The following is a 17,329-nucleotide window of genomic DNA, read 5'->3' as shown; positions in this document are numbered from 1 at the left end:
TTCCGAATAAGACCCCTGGCATGTGCCTGTTCCAACCGGAATATTGGGGCGTGTAAACACCTTAGTCGGAAAATGACCCAAACCGGAATATTCAGTAACGACTGCACATGCTCGATTCGCAAGGAATTCTGGAGCATCTTTGTTGCTATGGTTACTGCAAGCGGGGAAAACGGCATGGAGAACAGCAGCAAGAGCCAGGAGACTGCAGTCTGCCTTCAGCTGCCTTCAGCTCATGGAGTGCATCGATGGGAGAAAACACAGAAATAGCGACAGAAGAAGAAGAAGAAGACTTCTTCTGTATTTCCGGCAGACCAGACGCCTATATGCGTGCTGCTGCCCCCCGCGGCTGAGTGTCGCATTACGTAAGAGAGTGGAATACGCCGAAACACGGGAACATGCCAAGTAACATGTAAACGGAATATTCCAGTTGCTGCAGCGCAGTTACCTTAGCCGGAATATTGACCTGAACCGGAATATGGTGTGCATGGAAACGTAGTCAGTGAGCGTCAGTCTGGCTTTATTGTGTCTTTCCAGCAGAGTGAAACCTCCTCCTGCTTTGATGTCGGAGTCTTTTTAGGAAAGTGTCTGTCTGGTCTGATGGAGGCTCAGGGATCCTGAGCGCTGTCAGCACGTTGACGATCAGAGGCTTTTTCCTTTTTTCTTTTTGATGCAGGATTAACAGAACGGGATGTAAAAATGGCTGCTTGTGCATAAAGTTTTCTGCACTGCGTTTGTTTGGATTTACAAGATTTAATCTCTGGTTGTGAAGCAGTGATAAGTGATGATCTGTAGATCCCTGCGGGGAGCTCGTAGGGTGTCAGTGTCTTGCTCGAAGGCACTTTGGCAGGGCAGGTGATGGTCTCCCCCCTCCTCAGCCTCCCTGCCACCCCCTCATCTTGGATAGGACGTCCCACAGGCTTGTTGTGGGTCGGTGTTTCAGCTTCACAGCAGAAACACACACACACACACACACACACACACACACACACGAAGAAAGGTTTTAGCAGTTGTGGCTTAAAGGTCATGGAAGCAGGCTTATAAATGGAAGGTTGCTAGTTTGAAACCCTGCACTAGTTCTTGGATTATCTAGGTGAGAAACACCATCATTTAATTTGTCTTGATGTTTTTTTAAACCGTGCCAGTGGTGGGAAAAATAAATTCTGCAACTAGGCCCCACCTTGTTTTGAAGAAATGAGCTCTGCGCACGCTGACCTCTGACTGAAAACTCAAACTGTGATCTCACACAATCCAGGTTTACGCAACATTAATAACATTTATGCACATACTTGTATGATTTGTTACTTTAGTGAAACTTGATAACTAGCATGCTCGCAGCAAGCAGCTAACACACTACAAGCCCCAAACATAGGACTGAGAGAAGCGAGTTAGCCTTCCTCAGTTTTTTTATTAACAAACAGGTTTTTAGATATTTTCAAACACTAAAACAAGGTGCAGTCTCTCAAATAGACTTGAGAATGAATAACAGAAATACAGATGAATGCAGTTTCATAAAGCCAGAGGAACTTCCAGTAAATTACAAGAAGACAATCATTTATGAGCTTTTTTAATTTATTATTTTTATTATTATTTATTTATTTATTTATTTATTTATTTTAACAAAACCCAAATTGGTGCAGTAATTGGGCTCGGCTTCAGACCACTTACATTTATTAATATGAAATTTTCTCATAGTAATGTATGATGGAATAATAAAACTCAGATCTTTAATAGGCTAATATGGGCCTTTTCAAAATACAGGGTTCACACTACAATTACAGTTTTTCCTGGTAAGAAAATCAGATGCATCCAAAACCATTCCAGAGTACAAGAAGAGATGTGTAATTGTTTCGTATGCCGACCCACAAAGTTTCCACACGTTTTACACGACATTAAATATGTTTTTTGTTGTGAGCAGCAGAGCTGATAACCTCGGTGTGTGTTGAGGAAGCTGCTTGCCGCTCGGCACTGGAGCAGCAACAGGCCAAGAGGAGCAGAGGAGAGTGGAAGAGCCGTAGCGGTGAAGTAGGACGGCGCTGAGGAAGAGCCCACCTGCTCAGCAAAACCTCTGCCTGTGTGGAATACAGTAAAAAAATACATAATGTTGCTGTGCAGTGTGACAGCTGTAGGCGCTCCTCACAGCTCCCCTGTGTGTGTGTGTGTGTGTGTTAATAGTGTCGTGTTTTTTTTATCTTGGCCTTATTGTGTCAGTGCTGGTAGCGGTGCACACTCTGCCATAATGTCTGTATCATCAGCGCCTCGTTATAAAATCATCATCCACTCCGTTTATCGTCAGGGAGGAAAATCATTTTGCAAGACCATTAAATTAACATTTCACGTTCACATGGCGTGCTTTGGGCTGTTTGTCGTCCAGAGGGACTCACAGTGTGTTGGCTGAATGTAACGTGTCAGCAGCTGGAGGGCCCGCTGTGTGCTCAAGGGCCCTTCAGCAGGACTAATGATTCTCAATGGAGAGAATTGAACCTGTGACCTTCCACTTACAGGACGGTTCCTCTGCCCTCACAGCGGCACTACACTGTCCTGACTGATGTTTTTACTGTTTGGATGACTGAGATTTATGAACTAATATTCACATTTTCACTCTAAGTTAATTGGCCTATTAAAAGAAGAAATAAAAAACAATTGGACTATAATGCACAATCGTAGGGAATGACAGGGAAAAAAATTATGGAGCCAGAAGAGGAGAGGTAATACTAACCCTAACCCTAACCCTAAAAAAAAAAAAAAACTCCAAATTTCTGAGATTAATATCATAAATTTACGAGAAAAAAATTCAGATTGTCTCTGAGATTACAGTGATCAATTTCTGAGAAGAAAACTTCCGAAAAATAGAAACTTTTACCTTTTTTTGTTTGTTTGTTTGTTTGTTTGTTTGTTTGTTTTGTTGTTGTTTTTTTGTCCACATGTGCTGCCCCCCGCTGGCCATGTCTCAGGCCGGCAGCTGATCACCTCAGCAGATTCTACTTTGACATGGGATTTAGAAACAAGGAGATCCTGCTGATTTTAGCCCAGAATCAGCAGATTGTTTTCTTCTGAATCGGCTCAAGTCACAGCAACGTCTCTTCAGAGTCCAGATGCTGAGGAGGAGATTGGGATTCTGGACTCAGACCAGCAGGATTTCCTTCTGACTGGATCCCACAGGAGGAGAACAGCTAGTTTTAACTGTTTTTTTTTCTCATAAATTTGTGTCTTTATAATCACGGAATTTTTTCTCGTAAACTAATCTCAGATTAATCTCAGAGAATATCGGAGTTTTTTTCTGGTAAATTTACAACTTTAATCTTGGAATTTCTGAGTTTTTTCCTCTGAATGTCGCCCCTCCCTCGCCCAGCTCTGTAACTTCTTGTCTCTGAAACCTCTGATAAAGATAAGATATTCCTTTATTCCTTTATTAGTCCTACAGTGGGGAAATTTCACGCATTACTGCAGCAAAGTGGATAGCAAAATATGAAGCATAATTTACATTATAAACAGTGTAAACAGATTATAAATAGCAAAAAGCAATATAAACATTATAAACAAGGAATATAGAAAAAAAAATAGAAATATGAGCAATTTAAACAACAGAAGAAGATAACCTAAACAAAAACAAAAAAGTAAATTACTGTACATTTTTTCCCAGTACGTGTACGTTATTGTGATATGAATCTATTCAGATGTGCCCCCAGTATTTATTTATTTTATTTATTTATTTATTTATTCATTTAAACAGGCACATTGTGACATTAAGCTGAATGTGAGAGATAAAACAAACCAAGGCCCACCACTGATGGATGATAACAGTGACAAGTTTAATGTCCACGTACTGAAATTCTGTTTCAGTATGTGGACGCATGTTTCAGCGTCTGTTTTTTTGTGGCCGTCCCCACTAAGCAGCCTCACACACGATGCTCCTCACGTCATTTGGCGACATACAACAAATTCGTCAGTGAGAAAACATTGAGGTTAAATGAAACACTCGGTGTGCTGATGCTGTGGAGACAGCAGCGTAGGAGCTGCAGTTCACCGTGTGTCCAGCAGTGGAGTGTGTACATACCAGCATTAATGAATTTAATAATGTTTACAGCTCCCGGAGATGAATGAGCTGGCCCTGTTGTGTCAGCGCTGGGAGCAAACACACTCGCTCATGCTCGGCTTCGCAGCGCAGACTCAGCCACATCATCCTCCTCATGATGAATCCATACGGCCAGAAAGGTGCTGCATTTGGAGAGGAGGTGCCTTCAGCATTTTTAAAAAATATATATACCCCTTTGAAAGAACCCAAATTATGAGGAAATCTTCTATGTTATGTATTTTCCTCTTGCATCTAAAGTCTACCAAACCGTTATGGAGACTTTGGTTCATTACTGATAAGCTGATTGGCTGATAAAGTATACCTGAGCTGGTGCCAGTTTCAAACTGAAAATGACTGTTTTTTTTTTGTTTTTTTTTAATGAAGTTCAGTTGTAACAGAACAACTGGGGCCAGTTTAGATCCATGTTTCCCAAAGGGAGGCTCGTAAAATACCAAGAAGCATCTCCACCTTCTTTTAACATCATTTAAATGTAATCATCCGAGCCAAAACGATTAAAAAACAAAAAACATTTTTTCTGTAACCCCGCCCCCCCGAGTGTGCTGTGCAGAGAGCGGCTCCGCACAATATGGCTCTCCAGAGTTTGAAATATGAGCAGCTTAATAATAGCTGGAACCTGGCCTGGTGAACAAGACAGGTGATGCTAATGTCATCGATCATCACCACACACACACACACATACACACACACACACACACAGTGTCCCTGGTGGTAATCAGCAGCCTGTTAGCTGTTCGTTAGCGGTCGTTAACTCCTTAATAGAGGTTGACACTCGACCCTGACCTTTGACCCCGACAGCTGCTGCTGGGTGGAAACTGTCGGCTCCCCTGAGGCTCAGAGGCACAGAGAGACGCTACTCTTGGAACAAGCTGGAATTGCAAATTCTGAATTATGTATTTATTTGCAAAATATTATATATTTGTTAACTTGTGATCACTGATCAAAAAAATCTCAGAATACATTTTCCAAAAATGCACTTTTCTATAATCAAAGGTCTTCAGTTGGCTCATAATGCAAACTATCACCTGAAAACTATTTATTTTTTGCCACTTTATGCAACAGCACGTGTAGACCAAGGATGTTATAATCAACTAAAACTAAAATAAAATATTTAAGTAGGTGTGAAAAAACATTTTAGATCATTGAAATAAAAGTAAAAACTAGACTTAAGAAACCAATGAAAACTAACTGAAATGGTATTGTGTACTTACAAAACTGAATTAAAAAAAAATGCACATAAAGTTTGTTCAGTGCTGCTGCTGGTCAGTTTGGTCAGATGTGTGTGTGAATGTGTGTGTGTGTGTGTGTGTGTGTGTGTGTGTGATGTTTATTGAGACTGGGACATGGACTGGGAGTCACTGCCTTTACAAAGTGAAGAGCTAATCTGACAAACAGCGGCCAGATTAGAATAAAACAACTAAAAACCAAAACTGAAACTTAACTCCGACTAAGCATTTTCAAACAACAACTCAGCTGAGAGCAGCAGACCCACTCTGGAGACTGAACTGAGTTGAAAACAGTAATTAAAATAGAAATATAAAGTAAAGAAAAATACCAAACTATTGTAACTGTGGTGTAGCCGTGCAGCCACAGCCGGCTGGTGGACAGGACAGTCAGCTAGCAGGGCGGCAGTCAAAGAACTGAGCTTTCATTTGCATCCTGATGCCAGCGTGTCTCAGCGCGGAGCGAGGAGGGAAACATGCTCTTGCTGATTTGGGGAGCGCTCTCTGGCCTGCGGGACAGCCGAGCCGCCGGCCAGGCAGCATCTCATTCGCTGTTAGGGGTTTTGGTCCCAGCTGATGGCTTGCAGCAGGATGAGGGGAAAGAGCTCAGGAGGGTTTGGGTGAAACTGGAGGAGCAGCTCAGTGAAGTCAGCTGCCGCTCACACGGATGGCCCGGCTCAGATAATACAGACTGTGACCAAGTGTGTGTACTGCATGCTCAGCCTGGGATTAGGGATATGGTGATATGGTGATATGGTGATATGACGGTGGTGTAAGTGTTTGTCTGTCCTGGTTGTAAAGGCTGCAGTGAGGTGATATGATTTCCTGACAGACTGCTCTAGCTGCTCTGTTACTGGCCTTTACCCAGCTAGGTCTTATATAGGCACTACTGGTGATTATTTATCAAAACTCTCACTGTGTAAATATTTAGGGAAAGCACCAACAGTCAGCCCCGCAGTATCATCACAATATTGATAGTGAGGTATTTGGTGAAAAATATAATGATATTTGATTTTTGTCATGCAATTTTGAAAAGTCTATTCTAGACAGGGAAGGAAATGAAATTTATGTATTATTAGCTTCGATTTAAAAAAAAAGATCTTTCACAAAGTTATTCGCCAAACCTAATATTTATTTTCCTGTATGCTAACATTATGTTCACTTAATAAGACAGAATAATCAGCTTTACTAAGACTTTTCAATCTGAAGTGTGTTTAAAATTTTGGTTTACCTGTACAAAGGTGAAAAATCCAATATTTTATTTGTGGAAAGAATGGAGAAGCCACAGAGTTGTACATCCGACACACACACACACACACACACACACACACACACACACTGTCTCTTCTGTAGTTGAATGAGGTTCAAACGAGGTTCAAACGCTGTGCCACCTGCTGAAGTGTCCCTGAGTCGCCTCCTCCCACCTCTGCCCTCTGACCTCTGACCTCCCCACAGGGAGCAGTAAGATGGCATCATATTGTTATCAGCTTCAGAGTTTAGCTCTATTGTTGTTAATGCCCTCTGAGACACCTTGTAGAACAGTGTGTCTGTGGAGGAACACCCACACACGCCCACACACCGCTGTGTGGTGTCTGAAATTTGAATTTGGGGCCTATAATTAATTTCAAAATAAAAGCATGGATCATAGTGCTGTAACCTTGGTGTGGGATCTTGGCCCTGCAGCTTGTGGGCGGTCGCTGCCGTGTGAGAGTGCAGGAGGTTTTCTGTCATTACTTACAGGTCAGACTCACTGTGGTTCAGTGAAGGAGACAGACTTGTGTTTCCACAGACATGGACAGGTAGCAGGTGATTCTGCATCAGCTTTAGCCGTCCCATGGGGCTCTGGTGTGTGTGTGTGTGTGTGTGTCTTTCATGACTCTCAGGAGAGTTATGATTTCCCAGAGGCTAATCTGGCATTTTCTCCAACATATGGTGCTTCCGTTATTCTCTCTCTCTCTCTCTTCTTTTCATTTTCTGTCTGTCTTCCTGTCGTCTCTCCTCTGTCTGTCTCTCTTCCTGTTTCTGCCTCCTTGTCTTTTCTGGGTCGCGTCGTCTTCTTCGAGCTTAATCTCTGCCTTCCTTTTCCTTTCTTCTGCCTTTCTTTTATCCTTTCTTCTTCTTTCTTTTGCTCTCCCTCCGTATGGAAGCGAGACCCGTCCCAGCATTTGAATGAACCTGCAGTCGATGTCATTTCCTGTCCACTTTTTGTGTCGATTCAGGTGATTCTACCCCTCCTTAACCAGAACAAAATCAGCTTGCAGCTCCTGATTGTATAACAAGAATTATTGAGTTTAGCTTAAAAAAAATAAAAATAAAAAAAACAGATGAATGTGAGGAATACAGGTTTTCTCCACCGACCGGGTAGAAACGTCCACCTGATGGGACATGGGACCTGAGTCGTGACGGGACATGCAGGAGCCGGGATGTTTGGTGCCTTGCTCAAGAGCACCTGGACAGTCCTGTTGAGAGGGGACAGACGGTTTCTCGTTCACTTTCCCAGACGCTCCCGCGATTTGAAAATGTCTCTCCGGTCACGCAGCCCCGCCCTCTCTACAGATTTGAAAACCTGAAACTATGAATTCATGTTAACTCTCCCTCTCTCTCTCTCTCTCTGTTTCTCTCTCTCTCTGTTTCTCTTTCAGCCAATAAGAAGAAGGAGCGTCCAGAGATTTCCTTGCCATCTGATTTTGAACACACCATCCATGTCGGCTTTGATGCTGTTACTGGGGAGTTTACTGTAAGTCTGTGTGTGTGTGTGTGTGTGTGTGTGTGTGTGTGTGTGTGTGTGTGTGTGTGTGTGTGTGTGTGTATGTGTGTGTGTGTGTGTGTGTGTTTGTGTGTGGAGAGGATTCATCCCTATGGGTGTTAAAAGTAACCATAATTCAATTTATTACCACTGGAGCCACATTGTGTGCATGAGCTGTGTGTGTGTGTGTGTGTGTGTATCCGCTACTTTATGTGTGGTTATAACACTTTTAATTGCTTACTGAAGGTCCTCTGTTCATAGTAGTGTGTGTGTCTGTGTGTGTGTGTGTGTGTGCCAATAAAATGTGTGCACGCAGTTTTAAGGCACCTTAAATGACTTAGCCAAACAGCCCTTCTAGTTTGTGTTTAATTTGTGTTTGTGCATGTAGTCCTGTGTATCAAGGTAGGTGTGTGTGTGTGTGTGTGTGTGTGTCTGTGTTTGCTAATACAAATTCACTCATCAAATTAGCCATTTTAAATAATCACATTCGGCAGAGAGGCTGTATTTAGCTGAGTCACTTAAGCCGCCTGACTTGGCTGTTTTGGCAAGGAGTAAAACTCTGTGTGTGTGTGTGTGTGTGTGTGTGTGTGTGTGTGTGTGTGTGTGTGTGTGTGTGTGTGGATGGGCATATACTAGGCTACTTCTTTCTGTATTTTTTTTCTAATCTGGGACATTTTCCCTGCACCCATGTATGCATTCATATACCACACACACACACACACACACACACACACACACACACACACTACATTTTGTCATTTCCACTCAGATCAGCCTAACCTAGATGCAGTCGAGTGGCTGAAAGGCAGCAGTGGAGCAGCAGGCAGAGGCTGAGGCTGTGATGGATGTGAGGGTTGGGAGGGAGAGATGGGACCTGAGGAGAGTGGAGGGAAACGGAGGAGTGTGTGGTGAAGTGAGCTGGACAGATGAGTGGAGAGATGGAGGAAGAGCGAGATGCGACCTAGTTCTGTGACAGCAGCCCTGCCTCGTTAAAGGGACGGGACGCCCAGTGAGAACCACGGCTGTTCCTCTGTGATGTTCCTCCTGAGGTCTGTCTCCATCATCACCGACACCTGAGAGCTCCTGAAGCTCCCAGCTGGGGTCACATGGAGGTTTAGGGCTGCAGTTTCCACAGGTGTAGATAGATGGAGGTTGCAGGGTAGCCATCTTGTCTGGACCAGTGGTTCTCAAACTTTTTTCAGTGATATACCCCCTTTGAAACATTTTAAAACATTTGTTTCAGCCAAGCACCCCCTGTCCAGCGCCAAGAAAATGTTGGCAGAAAACAAAGCCCAGAGAAACAAAGAGAAACAGCTCTGTCAGGGTGAACCAACAAACTGATACTGAGCAGATTCTCCTGTTTCTGCTTCTTCTTCTTCTCTTCTTCCTCCTCCTTGTTTCCAGCTGTATCGCTGCTACGCTTCAACCACTGATCCACTTTCTGGATTTGTTTTGTCTCGTCGTCCCGCTCAGAGTGAACAAACGTCCTCGCTTGACGACCACGGCAGCAGATTGAAACCACACACACACACACACATCTGACACCTTCAGGGAACCCAGAGGGAGAACTGAAGATAAAATGTGTTTCATCAAACTCACATTTACTTTTATTGAAATTAGTATAGCACAGGCCAGTTATTTTAGGAAGTATCCATGACAGATATTATTAAATTAACTTTTGAAAAAAGTCTCACGTGCCCCCCTGCAGTGCTCCAAAGTACCCCTAGGGGTGCGGGTACCCCTATTTGCTCTCTTCACAGTGAACAGAGTTTGTTGAACCTGGCAGAAGTTACCAGGCGTGGAGAGGAAGAGCCAATCACACAGGGGCGGCGGCAACAACAACAAAGGCCGTGCTCTGATTGGATCATCTTCACTCTTGCGTTTGAGCAACTTGGGAGCCCCTCCAGGCAGAGCGGCTGGTTGGACTCAGCAGAGAGAGAGAGAGGGAGGCCTGTCAGCTGATTTCTGCTGAGACTTGAGCTTCTCAGAGTTTCATCTCGTTCTCGAAACTCAATGATCCTCCTGTTCCCAGTCCTCTTTGATGTACGCTGTTGTTACTGGTCCCGCCAGCAGCTCATATTTACAGTTTCATCTAATCTGACCTCAGCCGCCAACCGTCATCAGCAGCTGAACGCAGGTCCCATGGAACAGATATCCATATTTGGATCAAATTTCCACAGTATTTGTTAGAAGTAGAAGTAGTAGTAGAAGTAGTAACACCACAATTCTCCAGGGTTGGGAAGGTTACTTCTGAAAGGTGATGGGTTACAGATTGCCAGTTACCCTTTGAAAAATGTAGTAAGTAATGTAACTGTTTTAATTACTTCATCAAAGTTATGTAACCTACTAGATTGGATTATTTTTTGATGTTTTAAATTGGACAGTAAAGCTGAAAAGTCTGAAAGGCACGAGTGTAAACCAGGCAGTGCGAGCCTCACAGCAAACGCAGCACCGACTGTCAAACTTTCATTAAAAATTCTTCCAAATTTGGGCGCCCACTGCCCGGTGAGTGGAGCCTGTCTGGACGGAGAGGTGCTCCTCCTCTCGATGCTGTTCCTCTCAGATTTGTCCCAGCAGCCTCTCTGGCCCGAGCGGTCCAGAAACCTGCCAGAAGGCGACGCTTCTGTGCGGAGAGAAGATGCAAAGCAGCAGAATGAATGTTACAGTCCACATATAAACTGTAACTGTAACTAGGGATGGCGAAAATGGAAAATTTTCTTGGTCGACCACCGGGTCTCATTAATCGGTTTATTTCGGTTAACCGAGAATATTATTTGACTGTCTGTAAACCATAAAAGAATAACCGCAACAAATAGAAGCTAGCAGCGCTAGCACCGGCGCCATTGTCCTGCCCCAGATGCATACCACTACGACCGCGACCATGTCCGTTCTGTACCACGGATGTCCCCTCAGCAGGCCCAAAACCAATTCAGACATAAGATAATATGGAACACCATTCATTCCGAAGTCAAATATTGTACATAGCCTACATGATATCCTACAAACATTATGTAATTTACACATGCTGCTTACTGTGGTGTAGAAGAAATCTCTCTGTCCTCGTGAAAAATATTGTCTCCAGACTCCTCGATGAGTCTGCTTGGTGGTTTTATGACTCCGCAGACTTTCATGACATACTTTGTTCAAAACTATATGTGATCACCATCAGCTTGGCTCGCTTCTCCGGTCTGTCTCTACCGAGCTGAGCTCTGAGCGTGATGATGTAATCCAACCCTGGCAGAGCGTCCCGTCGCCATGTTTACTGTATTAAACTGTATGTGGGTTCATGAGCAACTTCTCCGCGTTCCGGAACAGTTGGAACTTTTTCGATCGGTCAAACTTTGCGGTAGTTACGGTATTTACAATACGACATGCACATTTGTGTTGGCAACGACACGTTCGGCCTTAAAATTAACCGACAAGATTATTCGGTTAAAGTTCAAATGGTCAACAACCGGTCAAACGGCCACCGATTAGCGTCCCTAACTGTAACTGTAACTAATTACAGTTACATTTCTCACGGCTGTGTCTGAACAGTCAACAAAACACCTTACAGCTAAATGCAGTCTGCAGAGTGGCCTTCTTATTGTTAGGGAGACCAGACTGCCTCAATGAGAGTCTCATGTTCAAATAAAGGTTTTTTTTTTTTTTTATTTGATTCAAGCAAATCAGCATCATGTGTAAGCTGCACACATGGCAGCCTGAGATCCAGACACGTCTTCATATTAGCAAAAAACAACAATTTTGTTTATCAGAGGCTCCCATTTGGCACATTCATCAGTGGTAATGCTGAAATTGCAGGCGTTTGTGAGATGAAGCCCTGCTTCCCCTCCCCTCCCTGTTGTGAAAGTCTCCTATTTTTGGACTGTGGTGTTTGGCAAGTATGGAGTCAGAGCGATGCTGGCACTGAAAATTAGAATGGCTGTTTGTCAAAATTAGAGTGGCATTGATATTAAATCCAGCTTCCTGTAGGCATTTTAATTGAACATCCATCCACTGGTGAACTGCCTCTATCAATCTGTGAACGAGTGAATGCATGAATCAGTGTATTTGCTTTCTTTTTTCAGGGTTATGACACGTAATTGCTCAATTTTGGGCTGTTACATGATGCATTACATTGTGTGTGTGTGTGTGTGTGTGTGTGTGTGTGTGTGTGTGTGTGTCCAGGGCATGCCAGAGCAGTGGGCCCGTCTCCTGCAGACGTCCAACATCACCAAGCTGGAGCAGAAGAAGAATCCTCAGGCCGTCCTGGACGTTTTAAAGTTTTATGACTCTAAAGAGACGGCCAACAGCCAGAAATACATGAGCTTCACAGGTATGCACCCACACACACACACACACACACACATACGCACAATCTCTTCTTACTTGTTTCCTTATGTTTCTCTGTTGTTTTTCTCTGCAGATAAAAGTATAGATAACTACAGTAACTACGGTTCCTCCACCATAACGGTGAGTCTACCTGTGTCATGTCTCAAAATCCCAACTTCATCTGTATTCTCTGCTGTTGCTGTGTATCTGTATCAGTCTGAGACGGTGTTGTGAGGAACATACTGTGACATAAATCATATGGCGCTGTCTGTGTCATTACCCCAAGCACACATCAGCCACACTGAGTGTCATCAGTAGCTTTTCTGATGATATGAAATGCATGATGCACGCTAACTCGGCCGTGTGGCGTTGAACTAAGTGCCGGTGTTTAACGGCTGGGTAACACTGCGGCGATGGAGAGTTGAATACATTATGGACACTGAACATGTTTTGAATGAAAACACGTTAAGGCTAAAATTACACAAAAATAGTGGAAGCGTGGCGGCATCACAAATGGGAGTCATCTAATGATTCAGCACGCTCTCAAAGCACCAAGTGGCACTTCGGCCTCCCATGATGCATCTGTGTGAGCATCAAACGTCTGATTCTCATGACTGAACTCTCATCTGGCAAAAAGTGGCTTACAAAGATGATGCAGAGCCCGTAAACCATATAACTGCTCAGATGTGTAGATGAAATAAGAGCACGGTTTATGTCTTATGTCACTTCAAGGAATGAATACTCCACTGTTTTTCCCGCGTACCCAGACTGAGACTAGATGCTGGGCTGATTCAGGTTTTCTGTTGACGTACATGGGAAAGACAGTGGACTTCCATATGGGTTTAGTGCTCATCTGACCGCACCATTACACTGCAAAAACTCAAAATCTTACCAAGATTATTTGTCTTATTTCAAGTCAAAAATGTCTTATTACTAGTCAAAATATCTCATTACACTTAAAATAAGACATGATCACCTCAGAAGTAACTTGTTTTTAGACAATTTTCACTTGTTTCAAGTGAAAATTTACTTGAAACAAGTGAAAATTTGCTTGTTTCATTGGCAAAATTTGTTTCTTGTTTCTAGCTAATTTTCACTTGTTTCAAGTGAATTTTCACTTTTTCCACTGGCAAATTTTGCCAATGAAACAAGCAAATTGTCTAAAAACAATTTACCTCTGAGGTGATCATGTCTTATTTTAAGTGTAATGAGATATTTTGACTGGAAATAAGACATTTTTGACTTGAAATAGGACAAATAATCTTGGTAAGATTTTGCGTTTTTGCAGTGTAACCTTTCAATAGTATATGGAGGGAAATATGGCTGCTGCTCATGGTTTTAGTGCTTTATCCACTCAAATTTGCACTCAGTACAATTCTGAATGAAAGCACAGCTGGAGTTATGCAGATGAGCCTGGCTCTGTGTGAAAGTCTGTCGCTGTTCAGTGATAAAACTGAAGGTGGATAAGGTTAAGTGTGACCTGGCTGTCGAGCCCTGATGAGATGCTGATGTGAACAGGGCTCTCGTAAACTTACACCTTCCTCAAAATTGAGCAGAAACCTTTTTTTTCCCCAGTGTGTTTTCCACTTGTATTGTTCATCCTTAAGCACTTTGGGTCGGCTCCTGTTGTTTTCAAATGTGCCAGAGAAACGAAAAGTGAACGTGACTTGAAAACGAATGCAGGGGAAATTCAAGTGGAGGCTAAGCCAGGCTGCAGTGTGTCGGGTCAGCGAGGAGCAGAAGTGTGGGAGAGAACAGAGAGTTAGGCGGAGAGAGAGATAGTGAGAAGATTAAAGGAAGGAAGGAAGGAAGGAAGGAAGGAAGAGGAGGTTTAATCTGCTGCTGGACAGGATGAGAGAGCGGGAGCCGAAACACAGCATCACCGGAGAGAGAGAGGAGCCCAGTGGTTAAGAGAGGAGTTGACAGGGCGAGATAAGAGAGAGAGAGAGGGGGGAGAGAAATGGAGAGGCAGAAATAGAGGTGAGAAGAGAACAAATTGGAATGAAAGTCGACTGGAAAAGAAGACGATAAGGACGAGGCGGTTTCTCAAGGTGCAGCACGGTGTTTTGTTACCGTCTGCTGTCTGACTGCAGTGCAGGCTGAAACACTGATTCAGATTATTTCAGATTATTAAAAAAAAGGTTTAAAGATCATTAAAAGGCAGCATGCGTAGGATTCATTGGTTATGATTCCTTTCCTCGGACGGCCTTCAGTCCATCGCTGAGCCGGTGTTGGCCCTCCAGCAGGAACCAGACCAGCGTGGCGTCGCTCTTCCTCCTCCTCCTCCTCCTCTGCCTCAGCGCTCGCCAGCGGCTCAACACTCAACCCCAGATTCACTCTCACTGTGCTTCGTCCGCTCGCCGTTACACTTCCTTTTTTCCTCGTCTGCGATTTTCTGCCTTCAACACTTTTTCGAAAGTGAATCATTTTTCAGGAAACAACATGGTTAATATTAGACGGATTTACAGAACATTCTTGTCACTGTAATATTATTATCCATGTTGCTTTCTGTAAAATGGAATATTGTGGAATATTGTCATGTTTTCTGAAGAATGAAAATTCGGGTGTTGGTCATGTGACCCGTGTATGTGTATTTATCACACCTGTGAGTACACTGCAAAAACTCAAAATCTTACCAAGATTATTTGTCTTATTTCAAGTCAAAAATGTCTTATTCCTAGTCAAAATATCTCATTGCACTTAAAATAAGACATGATCACCTCAGAAGTAACTTGTTTTTAGACAATTGTCTCTTGTTTCAAGTGAAAATTTGCTTGAAACAAGTGAAAATTTGTTTCTTGTTTCAAGCTAATTTTCACTTATTTCAAGTGAATTTTCACTTGAAACAAGTGAAAATTGTCTAAAAACAAGTTACTTCTGAGGTGATCATGTCTTATTTTAAGTGTAATGAGATATTTTGACTAGAAATAAGACATTTTTGACTTGAAATAAGACAAATAATCTTGGTAAGATTTTGCGTTTTTGCAGTGTATTCATACAGTTCTGTCGAGCGAAGCGGAGGAAGCAATGGGCAAAACGCGCCGCTCGCTCCTGATAAAGTTACAGTGAAGTGATTTCAGCGTGCGTGGGGAAACATTTTGTCTTCACTTGAGATTCTCCTGCAACCGACCAGCACCTGATTTCCAATCCCGCTTGACACGGGGAGCTGTGTTCACCGTGTGACTGGACACTGTCACCTTACATCCTGATGAACAATGCACAGTATCAGCCATGTTAACTGTGGGGGAGGAGTGGCTGGTTGATGGGTGGAGGTGAATAATAGTCAAATCCTGCCTTGACGTACCTGCATGTCCCAGTGCAGAAAAGAACAGGACACTGTGAAATAGAGCCGTGTGATGAAGCAGGGGATCTATGGACAAATGAACAAAAAAATAAATAAGAAAATAAACAAAAAGAGCGAACGGACAATAACACCAAAAGGAGAAATGAATACCTCACTTATGTGCTTATTTATCTGAATTGAACACTGAGTCCATTTAAGAAGCAGAGGAGGATGACAGGGAGCAGGAGGAGGAGGAGGAGGAGGATGATGGTGCCTCTCGCTCTGTCTCTCTCTCTCTCTCTCTCCCTCCCTCCCTCTCTCTCCCTCGCTCTCTCTGCATTGTGAATCAGCATCTTTTTCCCCTTTCACCATTTCACTCGCTCTGCAGGCTGGCCACCGGCCGGCATCACACGGTCTGAGGGAGAGACAGAAAGAAGGATGGAGAGAGGAGAGGAAGGGTGAGGAAGAGGGAGAGGTGACTGGCTTCACCGGGAGGCAGACCGGCAGCGTTCAGGTGTAAAGAGGAATGAGAGAGAGAAGAGGAGAAAAGGGGAAAGAGAAAGAGATGGACTGAGGGAGAGAGAGAAAGAGAGAGAGAAAGAGAGAGAGAGAGGGGCAGAAAGACGAGAAGAATCCCGAGGATGAGAAAACAGACAATAAATAGGAAAACCAACAAGTGACGTTGTGGCAGCAGGAAGCAATGATGGTTCTCGTGTCGCTATTGGCTCTTGTGACGATGACATCACGCAGGCCCCGCCCTCACTCCTCCTCTGGTAATTCGCAGAGCTCCAAGGCCGTGTCGGAGACGCCCGCCATAGCAACCGTATCCGAGGACGAGGACGAAGACGAGGCCCAGCCGCCACCAGTGGTCGCCCCCCGGCCCGAGCACACCAAATCAGTAAGCACATGCACGTGCGCGCACACCCACACACACATGTGCACACTCACACACACACACATACACACATGTAGACAATCTCATTTTCCCTCATTCATAGATATACATACAAATACATTACACATGCAAATATAAATACATTTATACAAATACATACATACTCACACACACACACACACACACACACATATGTTCATTAGATGTCTCTCCTACCTATTCATATTTAAACAGTTCTGCTCCTTCCCTCACAGTTTTGCTGTCTAATGAGGTCATGAAGGTTGGTGTGTGTGTGTGTGTGTGTGTGTGTGTGTGTGTGTGTGTGTGTGTGACAGTCACAGGAAGAGCAGGGGTTTTTATTTGGAAACACTCTTTCAAAGAACGCCTCTGTTCTCTGCCTCCTGTCTGATTATCAAGGTCAGGTCAGGAATTCACACCAAACACACACACACACACACACACACACACACACACACACACACACACAGGGGGATGTCCAGCTCAAACAAGGCCAGTCAAATTGTGATTATTTGATTTAAAAGAAGTGGAGGCCTCCTCATGACTCCTCAGCGTCCTGCAGGGCTCTGATTGGTCACATTTTTCTATCGTCGCCGTCACAAAACCTCATTTCATCTCCGGTGTTTTTCATATTTTCACTTTCCACGCTTCATATTCTTTTTTTTAGGGTGTGAGAAATTCTGCCTCACGCCTCGCTTTCCTCCTCCACTTCCATCAGAGGAACTGAAAAAAAAAAAAAAAAAAGCTTGAGCATCAAACTCTG

The 17,329-nt window shown here is 43.6% G+C and overlaps 1 protein-coding gene across 2 annotated transcripts in view; it reads left to right on the top strand.

Annotated features, from left to right (window-relative positions):
- The window catches only part of pak1 (p21 protein (Cdc42/Rac)-activated kinase 1), an 83,943-nt gene that overhangs the window by 47,799 nt on the left and 18,815 nt on the right, over positions 1–17,329 (top strand). For both annotated transcript variants that reach the window (XM_030066816.1, XM_030066817.1), the window contains 4 exons: positions 7,956–8,050; positions 12,227–12,374; positions 12,465–12,511; positions 16,438–16,551. In XM_030066816.1, coding sequence (XP_029922676.1) covers positions 7,956–8,050; positions 12,227–12,374; positions 12,465–12,511; positions 16,438–16,551 — 404 coding nt within the window. The remainder of the gene's footprint in view (positions 1–7,955; positions 8,051–12,226; positions 12,375–12,464; positions 12,512–16,437; positions 16,552–17,329) is intronic.

The sequence above is a fragment of the Myripristis murdjan genome, chromosome 13 (assembly GCF_902150065.1).
Source record: "Myripristis murdjan chromosome 13, fMyrMur1.1, whole genome shotgun sequence".
NCBI classification, from domain to species: Eukaryota; Metazoa; Chordata; class Actinopteri; order Holocentriformes; family Holocentridae; genus Myripristis; species Myripristis murdjan.
The sequence above is the reverse complement of the archived record's forward strand: the minus strand, read 5'-3'. Positions and strand labels throughout refer to the sequence as shown.